Source organism: Haematobia irritans, chromosome 1 (assembly GCF_050003625.1).
Source record: "Haematobia irritans isolate KBUSLIRL chromosome 1, ASM5000362v1, whole genome shotgun sequence".
Classification (NCBI taxonomy): Eukaryota; Metazoa; Arthropoda; class Insecta; order Diptera; family Muscidae; genus Haematobia; species Haematobia irritans.
In genome coordinates this window covers 28,628,605-28,642,180 of record NC_134397.1, presented here as the reverse complement: position 1 = coordinate 28,642,180, position 13,576 = coordinate 28,628,605, and the positions used below count along the sequence as shown (strand labels likewise).

Here is a 13,576-nt window from a genome sequence, read left to right as displayed (position 1 = left end):
TTTTTCCATTTGTGGTACTTTGTTTTTTTCGAGTTGAAAAACTGACGTTTATAGCATGGCGCCATTTGCAATGTGAATTAAGAAATAATTTATTTATTAAAACTATTTTTGTGGGTTTATAACACAAACACGGATTTTATTTTTGTTCCGAAACTATACAAAGGATCAAAGGAGCAGCAAATCAATTGCCCAAGGAAAATAAAATGTTAATTTTGTAATAACTAACAGCAACCACCAACTTAATTCAATATCGCTCCCTGTAAAATAGCGCTCCAAGTTACCTAAACAAACACCGCTTTCTATGTGCGAAATAATGGTTTCTATAAATTTTTTTTCGCAAGAATGCCTTAAGGCCGGTACTATGTTCAAAGTAAACAAAGTATCACAAATGGAAAAAATTTCGCAAATTTTTCGCATTTTTTGGTTTTGTATGGAGTTTCAACGCGAAAACCGAACAGAGTACCGGCCTTTAAGTACAAAAAAGCAAGATTCGTTTGTTGTTTCACAAAATATAAAATGGCTCTTGTAACAATAGTAAAGGCAAAATACTTTCATGCGAACCCTGCCAAAATTTTTTGAATTTGGGGTCGCTTCAGAGAATCCCCACTACGTCGAAAACAGTCGTATACGATATCTAAAACTCCTCGGAAAAGCGCCGTCACTATTGAGAAGTTGTACCACGCCAAGTTACTACAAAAAAGTATCTCATGAGTGCAATTATTAGGTGTCCTTCTGGATACATTTAGGAGGACGCCAATAAGGGTCCCTTCAAACAATCAGAGAAAGTGCATTTTAAGATAGTTGTATAAGAATCATTGTGGTCAAGTAAAACACGATTTTTTAGATGTTTATTAATTTTATTAAACATTTATAAATTCTCATAAATATAACATTTATACGACTATCACATCACATTTAACATATTTTTATGCATTAATAAAACATTGATGTTGATTTACAAGTTGCAAGTTACATGTTGTAGCATCTATCAGCCAGTGCTTTTATTCCCAATGGAGGCAGCGTGTCTGGAAAAATATTTGAAAAACTATCACTTTATTCCATTCGGAAAGTCAAAAATTGTTCATCAATATACCTTTTACAATTTTAAGCGAAATAACTATGTTTTTTTTTAAATAAATTATAAGAAGCTAGTTGTGCTTGGTGTTTCACAAAATATAAAATGGCTCTTGTAACAATAGTGATGGCAAAATACTTTCATGCGAATGGTGATGGCAAAATACTATCACAGTTGTCGATTGTTGCAGTGTCACTTACGAGTCTGTGGTAACGATGAGGACGAAACGGAACTTTGAAATGCTGGCAGGGAAGTGCATCCAAATAAACTTGGCATTTATGCCTTTCCACATCAACAACTACTGGATGATAATTCGCATCACATTGATAGTTTAATTTACATCGCATCATCGGTTTAATTTGTTATTTTGTGAATTGAAATTGCTGGAAATTTATACTAATTCTCTGGCCATTAAGTTCCTGAAAATTGCCCGTATTTTAATGAGTTTTACAACAATTTTGTGACACCAATGTTCTTGAGGAAATCGAATTTTGTGGTTTGTAATACAATACAATACATACATTTTGTGTCACGAAGTACGTGGTCAGTTGGGAGAAATACAAATTGGTAAGTCAAAATAAAAAAAATGAAAACATAATGGAAATCACAAAACTCTATTGTTTTGCAGAAAACTAAAATCATTGGATGGTATATTATTGGAAGATGTTGGACCCTTTAAAAACTAATGGAGGAAACAAAAAGAAAACTTCCAGAAAACTTGCAAAGTGCAACCAATTAAAACAAAGTGCAACAATTCCTACCCTGCCAGCATTTCAAAGTTCCATTTCATCCTCATCGCTACCACAGACTCGTAAATGTCACCACAACCATCGCGAACTGTGATGGGGAAGCATATCAAAAAGTACAAAATGTACAGGCAAGTATTTTGCCATCACTACTGTTAGAAGAGCCATTTTATTTTTTGTGAAACGCCAAGCGCAACCAGCTGGTTATATTTTATTTAAATAAAAACGAAAATAAAGTTCTGAAAACATAGATATTACGCTTAAAATTGTGAAAGGTATATGGTGAACAATTTTCGACTTTCCAAATAGAATAAAGTGATCGTTTTTCAAATATTTTTCCAGGCACGCTGTCTCCATCGAAAATAAACAAACTGGCTGATAGACGCTGCAATATGTAACTTGCTACTTAAAACTCAACATCATTCTTTTATTAATGCAAAAAATTATGTTAAATGTGATGAGATAAACCCAAAAATGTTATATTTATAAGAAATTATAAATGTTTAATCAAATCAATAAACATCTACACAATCGTGTTTTACTTGACCACAATGATTCTTCTACAATTACCTTAAAATGCACTTTTTCTGATTGTTTGAAGGGGCTCTTATTGACGTCCTTCTAAATGTATCCAGAAGGGCTCCTATAATTACACTCATGCGATACTTTTTTGTAGTAACGTGGTACAACTTCTCAATAGTGACGGCGCTTTTCCGAGGAGTTTTGGATATCGTATACGACTGTTTTCGACGTAGTGGGGATTCTCTGAAGCGCCCCCAAATTCAAAAAATGTTGGCAGGGCGGACTTAACTTATAATGTGCACAATATATGGGATATGTTCGACAAAAGCACTGGCATAATCGATACTGCTGCATGTTTATGGGATCGATAACAGATTTACCGATTATTTAGTCATCGCCGACAAGTCGTATCGATCCGACACACTATAAGATTCTTTACAAACACCGACATTCCGTCCGGAATAACTGATAGTCTGTAAAGCGCATTACTCAGTGATGCATGCAGGCAAAAAGCACCAAAAATATAACATACCACCTCTCACCACAAAAACTACTAAAGTCAGCGAAAATTCAATGCTCTACTGAAAAAAAAACAAAAAACTTCCAAAGATGTATTATAGATATGTTGTTTGATTTGATTTGACGAATTATTTTATGAAATTATGAACCTCTATTGAAGTGCACACCTTGATCATTTTGAATGAATGTCATTCATTTTGAGCAGTAACGTCTTTCAAATCCCACACTATTTTTTTTTCAGAGAAGAAAAACATTTTGTCGACATTAAATTTGGAAATATTACTTTTTTGAAAAGACACTAAAATGCCAATTTGGTGCTTTTTGGAAATAAAAAAGCACTAAATTTAGTGCTAAAAGCACCAAATTGGCATAACTGGGCTTACTTATCGTACTCTGATTACAATTCACAATAGGTTATGACGTTGTAGTGGAGGTGAATGCCGTCAATCGCTTTATGTGTGTTTGTACATTGCAATGTTTTGCAATCGCCTGTAGCCTATTTGTCATCTTCGTTCAAAAGTGTTTGGGTTTCGGATTCTCTTGTTTTTTTTGTTATGGCCAATAATATCGAATAACACAGAAATTTGAATGATAAGATAAAAGGGAGATATTAAATATGGGACTCTTTTGTGTGTAAACTCCATGTTCTATGTTCGATTCATAAAGAAATCAATTGTGTAGCGATTAACCCCCTGTAAATACTAACCAAGCGACAAGGAGAACAGAAGGAGAATAAACGGAATCAATAGCAACAAATAAGAGAAAATGGATCACGAATTCCAATTAAGTGTTACCAAGGCATTGCATCCCTCGGAGGCACCGTTAAAAACCAAACATGCTAGATCAGTAATCATTGCCACACATCGGTATAAGGGAGCCAAACTATTTTGGAATATAATAACACGTCAACCCTTAATGGAACATAGATTTACAGCATGGAAATTTTGCCATGTTTTGCATAAAGTATTGCGTGAAGGTCATGTGAATTGTGTGCGCCACTCCCAGGTCCATAAAACGCTCATATTGGAGGTGGGCAAATTATGGGGTCACTTGCAAGATGGCGTGGGAAAGTGCATTGAAAGCTATACCCAGTTACTGGTTAATAAACTGGATTTTCATCAAAAGAACATGGGCATTCCAGGATGCATTACCATGGATTTCAATGAGATACGCAAAGTTATGGGAGATGATTTGAATAACTATTTCCAATTATGTGTTGAAATTTTTGACTATTTGGATTGTATTATAGCTCTGCAGGCGGTTATATTTACTGCTATTACCACATATCGCATGTCATCCATGACACCACAGGGGCAATGCCGTCTGGCCCCTATTGTTACATTGATATCGGATTCAAATCCATTGTATGATTTATGTGTTCGCGTACTATTTCTATTACATGATGGTATTTCCCATGATATTCTAGCTGGGCATAGGGCTAGATTCAACGACTTGTTTGCAAAATTGAAAATCTTCTATGAAACTGTTAGGCCATTACAGTATTTTGCAGATATCATCCAGTTGCCTCAATTACCAGATAGTGCCCCCAATTTTTCTTCAGTCCATGGTGTGGGCAATTATATTGCTCCCGTTATGCATGTCTATCAAGAAGAGGAGGAAGTTGAGGTTACACCTGTAGTGGAGGCAAGTCTATTGGATTTGTCAAATGTCAGTGATAATAATGGCTCTTCGGGGGATGTACCCGAAGAGGAGGTGGTGGATGCCTCACAAATTATGATTGCTAATCTACAGGAGGAGCTAAGAGTGCGTCAAATGCATATCGATCAATTGGTTAATGTGACCAGAGAAATGTCTAATCTAAGGGTGCGTAATGAAGCTCTGGAATCTGAGATTCATGTGACAAAAGAAATGCTAAAAAATACTAACGAAATAAAGGACAATTTGGAATTGAAATTGAAAGAAATGGAAGAGTTGCAAGGCGAAATCAAAGAAGGTGATGAGAAATACAAAAAGGAAGTAGAAAAACTGGATAAATTCAAGACCATGTACGCGAAACTAAGGGAGGAGCACATCACACTATTACGTGGTCGTAATGATGATTCCAAACTACTAATGGCTGAAAGAAAGAAATGCGAAGAGCTGCAGACCGAAGTAAATAATCTAAAGGCCCAAGTGGAGGATAATACACGTAAGACTGAAGAGCAACTGGTTGATTTGAATACGAAATTAAAAGAAAGAGATGCAGAGGCAGCTAAAAAATCTTTGAAATTGCAAGAATTAGAATCTGAACTTGCCAAAACAAAGAATCAATTCGAGAAACAAGATCTAGACAAAAGTGCTATGATAAATGAATATAAGAACCAGATGGAAGAACAAAGAATGGAATTGAAGAAACTCAAAGAGAACTATGACCTAGAGGTGAAAACCAAACAACATGAAATGAACGAATTGCTCCAAACGAAAGCCATTAATGAAATCAGTCTAAGAGATGTGCACAATCAATTGGACATAGTTTGCAAAGAAAAAGCAGATCTCAGTGAAAAATTATCCCATATGGAGCATGAAATGCAACTTAAGACCCAAACCCATGACCAAAACTTAAAGGAAAAACAAATGGAATTGAAATCCCTTATGGAAATAAAAATAGAAAATGAAAATAAAATTACAAACTTGCAAGAACAATTACAAAGCGTTAATAAAGCCAAGGAGGAGCTGGAGGTCAATATAAGCCAACTCAATCAAACCATTGGCCACACCAATGGACAACTTGAAGAGGCTAATCAAAAATTGGCAATAAGTCAAACTAACGAAAGTCAAACTAAAACCCTAATTGAAGAGCTTGTGGCCTCTCTCCACAAGTCTTTGGCCAGTATTATGGAAAATGATTTTAAATTTGACTATTTCGAATTGATGACAATTCCCGATATATCCGATAACAATGTAAAGCAGATTCAAAGCCATTTACAAAATACTTTGGCAAATTATAAAAATGGCAATGTTAAATTGTATATGGAGTCATATATTCAACTAACCCATGCCCTTAAGGTATTCCATGAGCATATAATGTTAATATTCTCTAATACTACGGATTTGACAAGAGCTGAAGAGCTGAGAAACATGTGTAATGAACTACGTCTTTCTGTAGTCAGTCTATATCAAATGATGCAAGCTAAACAGGATGCGAATACCATTGAAAACATTTCCATTAACCAGATAATGCCAAAGCTCAATACCATTCAGATGCATATAAGATCTTTGCAAAATACCTTTAGCGAAAGTCTTAATGTTGGTGATATGTTACAACAAGAGCTACGTGACATGGATAGCATCATAGAAGAGGCTACTAGACAAATTATGGATTTATTGCTCAATACAAAGTCGCAACACGAAGGCATACAACTGGAAGTTAATGAGAAAATTCTTGATTCTTGCACCAATCTAATGAAATGCATTGTTTTGTTAATACAACGTTCGAGAGAATTACAGAGTGAGATTGTGGCCAATGAAAAGGGTTCCTTTACAGCTAAGGAATTTTACAAACGTAATAGCCAATGGACCGAAGGTCTAATTTCTGCTTCCAAAAATATAGCCAAAGGTGCAAAATTCCTTGTTGATGCTGCCAATAAAACAATAGTTTCGGATTCTGCTGATTGTTTTGAATTGATTGTTGCGGCCCAGGATATAGCAGCCAGTACGGCACAGTTGGTAATTGCCAGTAAAGTCAAGGCTAAGAATGATAGTCCAAAACTTGCTAATCTCACTAAGGCCTCGCGTGATGTATCAGTCGCCACAGGAAAGGTAAATATGACATTTCTTCAATTTGAAGGCTTGACATGACCATTTTAGTCCATTGCTATTAACAATTTTATATTCGTTTTTAATTAGAAACAGCAAATTTTAAAGAAAAGTTTTTTAATTATGAAAAAAAAGTATATACGGCCGTAAGTTCGGACAGGCTGAAGCTTATGTACCCTCCTCCAGCATGGATTGCGTAGAAACTTCTACTAAAGACTGCAACATACAATCGAATTACTTGAGTTGCGGTAATCCTTGCCGATGGCCAGGTATCTTAAAACTTCCTAACATTAATATCAAACTAAACAAGGCCGATTAAATACCGATAAATAATTCAGTTTGACAAAATTTTATATAGAAATAAAATTTTGACAAAATTTTGAATAGAAATAAAATTTTCAAAAAATTTCCTATGGAAAAAAAATTGACAAAATTTCCTATAGAAATAAAATTTTGAGAAAAATTTTCTATAGAAATAAAATTTTGACAAAATTTCCTATAGAAATAAAATTTTGAGAAAAATTTTCTATAGAAATGAAATTTTGACAAAATTTTTGACAAAATTTTCTATAGAAATAAAATTTTGACAAATTTTTTTGTAGAAATAAAATTTGGACAAAATTTTCTATAGAAATAAAATTCTGACAAAATTTTCTATAGAACTTTGCTTCGCAGTTCTTGGGTTGTTCTTTTAACGATTTTGTATCCATAAAATGTCTTTGTTTCTTTTTTAATGTCATAAAACGCAGACAACCTTCTTATCTTCTGCATAACTTCAATTTTTTACACTCCACAAGAAATTCACAACTCCGTGTGGAACATTTCAGCCACAACATTTTTGAGAAATCTTTTGCAATTCGCATAACAAGGCTATGGAACCATTTGCCTGCTATTGCTAAGGATTTTTCAATTTCTTCTCATACATTTAAAGATAGATTGATTTTGCATTTTCATAATAATCGTTTGAACTAGTCATGTTTCTCACTGACAATAATTTTATCACCATTTATTTTTTTCATAATTATTTTTTTTTTTTTTTTATAAAAGTGTGCGTTAGGTTTTTTAGTTTTAGGATATTAGTTTTAAACATCACATTTCTTTGTTTTTATTTTCGTAATTTTCATATATATTTCGTTTTATTATAGTATTTTTCACTTAATGTTTTTAAAATATGTATTAGTTAGTTTAATCATTTCAAGCAAATACCTGTAATCATTTGTATTATCTATCAACATATAGTCCGCATGGGCTCGGTTTGATTAAATAAAGATGAATATGAATATAAATATAAATAAAATTTTGACAAAATTTTCTATAGAAATAAAATTTTGACAAAATTTTCTATAGAAATAAAATTTTGACAAAAATTTCTATAGAAATAAGATTTTGACAAAATTTTCTATAGAAATAAAATTTTGACAAAATGTTCTATAGAAATAAAATTTTGACAAAATTTTCTATAGAAATAAAATTTTGACAAAATTTTCTATAGAAATAAAATTTTGACAAAATTTTCTATAGAAATAAAATTTTGACAAAAATTTCTATCAAAATAAAATTTTGGTCGATTGGCAACCAAGATTATGAACCGATATGGACCAATTTTTGGGTGATGGGGGATCGGCTATATATAATTATAGACCGATGTGGACCAATTTTTGCATGGTTTTTACAAACCATATACTAACACCACGTAACAAATTTCAACCGAATCGGATGAATTATGCGCCTTCAAGGGGTTTCGAAGGTCAAATCTGGGGATCGGTTTATATGGGGGCTATATATAATTATGGACCGATATATTCCAAGTTTTGCATGATTGTTAGAGACCATATACTAACTCCACGTTCCAAATTTCAACCAGATCAGATGAAGTTTGCTCTTTCAAGATGCTATATATATAATTATGGACCGATATGAACCAATGTTTGCATGGTTTTTAGAGGCCTTATACTTACACCACGTGCTAAATATCAACCGGATCAGGTGAAATTAGATTCTCTAAGTGGCTCCGCAAGTCAAATCTGGGGGTCGGTTTATATTGGGGCTATACATAAAAGTGGTCCAATATGGCTCATTTGCAATGCCATCCAACCTACATCAATAACAATTACTTATGCCAAGTTTCATGTCAATAGCTTGTTTTGTGCGGAACTTGGCATGATTTCAACAGACGGACATGCTTAGATAGACTCAGACCACAACTCAGAATATATATACTTTATGGGGTCTTATAATAATAGTTCGATGTGTTTCAAACGGAATGACAAAGTTAATATACCCCCATCCTATGGTGGAGGGTATAAAATATGATTTATCGATTGCCCGATTTTACTAGGGATAATAAAAACAAGGTCGGCCTTTAAAAATTCCTCATACTTTGCAAAAAGATGACCCATGGTCTAAGAAGAAAATAAAAAAAAAAACTTTCTTTTTCCTTGCAGGTTGTAGCTACCGTTAGAGATGGTAACACTAAACTTGAATATAAAAACGAAATCGATGTTTCAAAACTTACACCATCTCAAAGGAAGACTATGGAAATGGAAATGCAAATCAAAGTTTTACAGCTCGAACAATCATTACAAAGTGAACAACAAAAACTCATGTTATTCCGCAAAGCATTCTATCAAAGTGCTGATGAGGACTAAATCCATCATTCATACAAATCTAAATCCATCATAGGAATCCAAAAATAGAATTTTTTGTATTTCCCTGTTTTATTCGTAATTAATTTTTCCTAAATTCCACAATCGACTTATGGTTTTCAAAATCTACTTAAATCGGCTAATAAAATGTCCATGAAACTCATGATTTTCATAAAGCGGCTAATGTGATTGCCAAGATCCTTAAATTCGACTTGCTGAATTTTGATGTTGAATATGAACAATAATTTTCAATGTCGTAGTGAAACACAGAAAAGGTCAATGTAGAGATCGCAAATGTAGTTTCCGTAAAATTTGAAGAATTCAAAAACTTTACACAAATTCTAGAGAGCCGACATTTTTTTCAAGAATTTAATTTTTGATCTATTTCGATTTTTTTTAGAAAACAAAATCAAGATAGTTCACAATTATTGTAACCTAAGTTCCACAAATGATTTTTGGAATGCATCAGTCGATGTTTTAAGCAGATGTGAAATCGAGAAAGTCGTGGTTTTCATAAAGTCGATAATATGATTGCCAAGACTGTTAAAATCGACTATCCGATGTTTGAAGTTCATTAGAACCTGAGCAATAACTTTCAATGTCGTAGAAGGAAAATAAGAAAATTTTCAATTGAAAGATCGCAAAATTAATTTTCCCAAAATGTCAAGCAGCTAATTTTAGAAAAATTTCAAATCCGAAATTTATTTTCCAAGAATTAAAACAAAAAAGAAAAAAGATCGCAAAGGTCGTTTTCTCAAAATATCAAGCAGTTAATATTAGAAATTATTTTTCCAAAAAAAAAAAAATTTTTAAAAGAAATCGACTAGCCGACTTTTGAGGTTAAATAGAATCAAACAGGTCTTTCAATGTCGTAGAGAAAAACAAAATTTTCAACTTAAAGATCGCAAAAGTCGTTTTCCCAAAATTAAAAAAAAAAATGATTACCATGACCCTTCAAAATCCACTAGCTGACTTTTAGAACCTAACTAGTGACTTTCAATATTGTAGAAAAAAAGAAAATGTTCAATTGAAAGATCGCAAAATTCGTTTTCCCAAAATTTCAAGCAGCTCATTTTTGAAATATTTAAAAACTTAACACAAGTTATAGAAAGCCGAAATTTATTTTGCAAGGAATTAAAAAAAGAAATAAAAATTTGATTTTTTAATTCTACTTTCAATATCCCAATTCATTGAGATTTGAATTCTTCTTCTTTCAATTCCCAATTCATTCACTTCTGAATACCCAATTTGTTAACAAAACAGTATAAACACATCTCCACAAGAATATATGAAATATTCATTCCAATTGTTTGTATACTTCATTATATACTATTCCTAATTTATTAATTTTTTTATATTTAACTTTACTACTTGACTAATTTCAACTAATATATACAAAAAAAAAATATTTAAAAAAAATCATGACAATATCTATCTATGGAACATTTTAAATGTACTACAAAACTACTCTCTTTAATGTTATTAAAATATCAAACGAAATACCTATTGAAATTATATACAATTTATAATGTAGACACCCCACGACACGAAAATTATTTGTATATACATATAGCTATAATTTTATATAATATTGGCAGTAGATCAGTATACAGATTTATAATTCTAAAATTCCATACAAAAAAACAATTGGACTTGCATTTTATTTTTTTCTTAGTATTAAGATAAGATTTACATAACACCAAAAAATTTCCATAGTTGTTTAAAACACTCAGTTTTGTGGTATTTATATTATGTCTTATACGTTATTGTCTTAAACATTTTTTTATTACATTTTTGACTATTTTATTTTATAAAAAAAATAATTGTTGACAACAATAGTTTAAATCCCATTCTAGGGTTTCACTTCCATAATCAAAAAGAAATTTTTACCCACCCTTGTCCCATAAAATGGAATATTATAACATATAATACAGAATAAATATTAGCATCGTATTTTTGTTCTTATGAAAATCGAAATTAATAAATTAATTTAATTCTAAAATATACAAATGGAAGTGGAATTTAGAAAAGGGCCTAATAAGTATGTTATTAAATATTGAGTAATAAAATAAAATCAAAATAAATGTCTCTTTCATTTACTCTAGCAATTTTTTCCAACCCATTTGTCTCCAGGGTTTCACACAATCACCAAAATTTTGGTAATTTAGACATTTTAATGAAAAGAATGAACCCTTCCAAAACAATCATATACGATATCCAAAACTCCACGGAAAAGCGCCGTCACTATTGAGAAGTTGTACCACGCCAAGTTACTACAAAAAAGTATCGCATGAGTGCAATTATTAGGTGCCTTTCTGGATAAATTTAGAACGATGCCAATAAGAGCCCCTTCAAACAAACAGAAAAAATGCATTTCAAGATAGTTGTAAAAGAATCATTGTTGTCAAGTAAAACACGATTGTTTAGATGTTTATTAATTTGATTAAACATTTATAAATTCTTTCAAACATAACATTTACACGACTATCAATCACATTTAATATATTTTTTTGCATTAATAAAAGAATGATGTTGAGTTACAAGTAGCAAGTTACATGTTGCAGCGTCTATCAGCCTATGTTTTTACTGTCGATGGGGACAGCGTGTCTGGAAAATATCTGAAAAACTAGCACTTTATTCCATTTGGAAAGTCAAAAATGTTTCACCAATATACCTTTCACAATTTTAAGCAAAATAACTATGTTCTCAGCACTTCATTATCGTTTTTATTTAAACAAATTATAATAAGCCAGTTGCGCTTAGTGTTTCACAAAATATAAAATGGCTTTTGTAACAATAGTGATGGCAAAATACTTTAATGTACATTTCATACGTTTTGATACGCTTCCCCCATCACAGTTGGCGATTGTTGTAGTGTCACTTACGAGTCTGTGGTAGCGATGAGGATGAAATGGAACTTTGAAATGCTGGCAGGGAATGAGAATGAAGTTACTATTTTTCGGCAGTTGACGCCGCCGCCCTGTGAGTCGCAAGAAAGAGAGATTTTTTATAAAAAATTTATTTAATCCGGCTAATCGCTGCCCTAGCCTACAGAATAGTCATCATTCAAGAAAGACTGGGGGCTAATCACGGCATTCGATATCGAATTCATAATCGTACCACGGCATTCGATCAAAATTTGATGCAATTTGTCTAGCATTGACAACAGCAAAAAAACGAAGCCGAATGTAGAAAAAACAACGTGTGTTTTTGAAGATTTCAAAGTAAAAAGTAAATTGTATTGCATTATATCTTATGGCCCCACATCTCTTTTTACATTCCTCCGAATACCTTACTAATTGGAGGATGAGATGAATATAAAATAAGGAATAAAAGTGCACATTGTTATTTGTGTAAGTACATGGGTTTGAAATGGTGTACACTGTTAGAAAGTCACCTTTGGAGGCTCAATGGACGATTTTGGCTGACGAAGGAGGCGTTCAAATGGAAAATAATTTTTGGTGACATTCTATCACTTTACAATTGTCTGTCGTCTTAAAACTTTTTGCCAGTGGAAGCCTTCATAATTTACTATTCTTACAAGGTGGCCCAGAAGCGTTATGTTGTCACGGAATGGTACGGTAGTTGGTTGATCACAATTTCTTGGATATCGATCTAGCATGTGCACTTTATATATGGTTCTCTGCCAAGCTAGGATGTTCGATCCCGAACTCGACTATGACCAATTTTTAACGTTTATTGGTGTTGCATTAGTCCTAAATATTCATTATATGTAAATTTACTACCAACAAATCCAACTAAAACTAATATATTTACTATTCCTCGATCAAAAGTTCTCGATATCGAATGCCGTGATTAGCCCCCTAATTCAATGAAAAAAATGGAAGTTCTTCTAAAGGCACAACTTTAAAAGCGCTTCCAAAAATGTCCTCCCCCCAATATGTTCTTTATTTTAACCACGCTTTAACTTTATAACTTGCTTTTTTCATATTTTTAATATGTAATTTTATGTTTTTTTACGTAGGTTAAAAACAGAGTAAGAATTAGCAAAAGGTACAAACGAAGCAAAACGAAGAAATGCTAAATTAATTTGAGAAAATATTTGAGGCTAAACTTTTCAGACAAGCGTTAGAATGCGTTAAGAATCGTAAAAAATTATAAAAACTATTTATTTGACATAATATCACAAAATTTTTTAAATCACATCCAAAATACTGAATTCAGATAACATCTTAAGAAGCGATGCATATTCAATTCAACGGCTGTTGAAATGGGAGACATCCGTGCTATGACAAACAAGTCCATGTTAAATTCATTACTTCTGTGCCAATTTTGCACCACTTCCTGATCCA

The 13,576-nt window shown here is 32.4% G+C and overlaps 1 protein-coding gene and 1 long non-coding RNA gene across 2 annotated transcripts; both read left to right on the top strand.

The window, feature by feature from the left end:
- The first annotated feature begins 1,723 nt into the window (after positions 1-1,723).
- Positions 1,724-2,373, top strand: LOC142238049 (uncharacterized). The gene is made up of 2 exons (XR_012722626.1): positions 1,724-2,096; positions 2,164-2,373. It is a non-coding gene; the product is annotated as an uncharacterized LOC142238049 (long non-coding RNA).
- A 973-nt stretch (positions 2,374-3,346) lies between these two features.
- On the top strand, positions 3,347-11,347 carry Hip1 (Huntingtin interacting protein 1). The gene is made up of 2 exons (XM_075289705.1): positions 3,347-6,621; positions 9,063-11,347. Exons 1-2 carry the CDS (start codon positions 3,628-3,630, stop codon positions 9,264-9,266), a joined length of 3,198 nt encoding a protein of 1,065 aa, XP_075145820.1. The 5' UTR covers positions 3,347-3,627; the 3' UTR covers positions 9,267-11,347.
- The last annotated feature ends 2,229 nt before the right edge of the window (positions 11,348-13,576 follow it).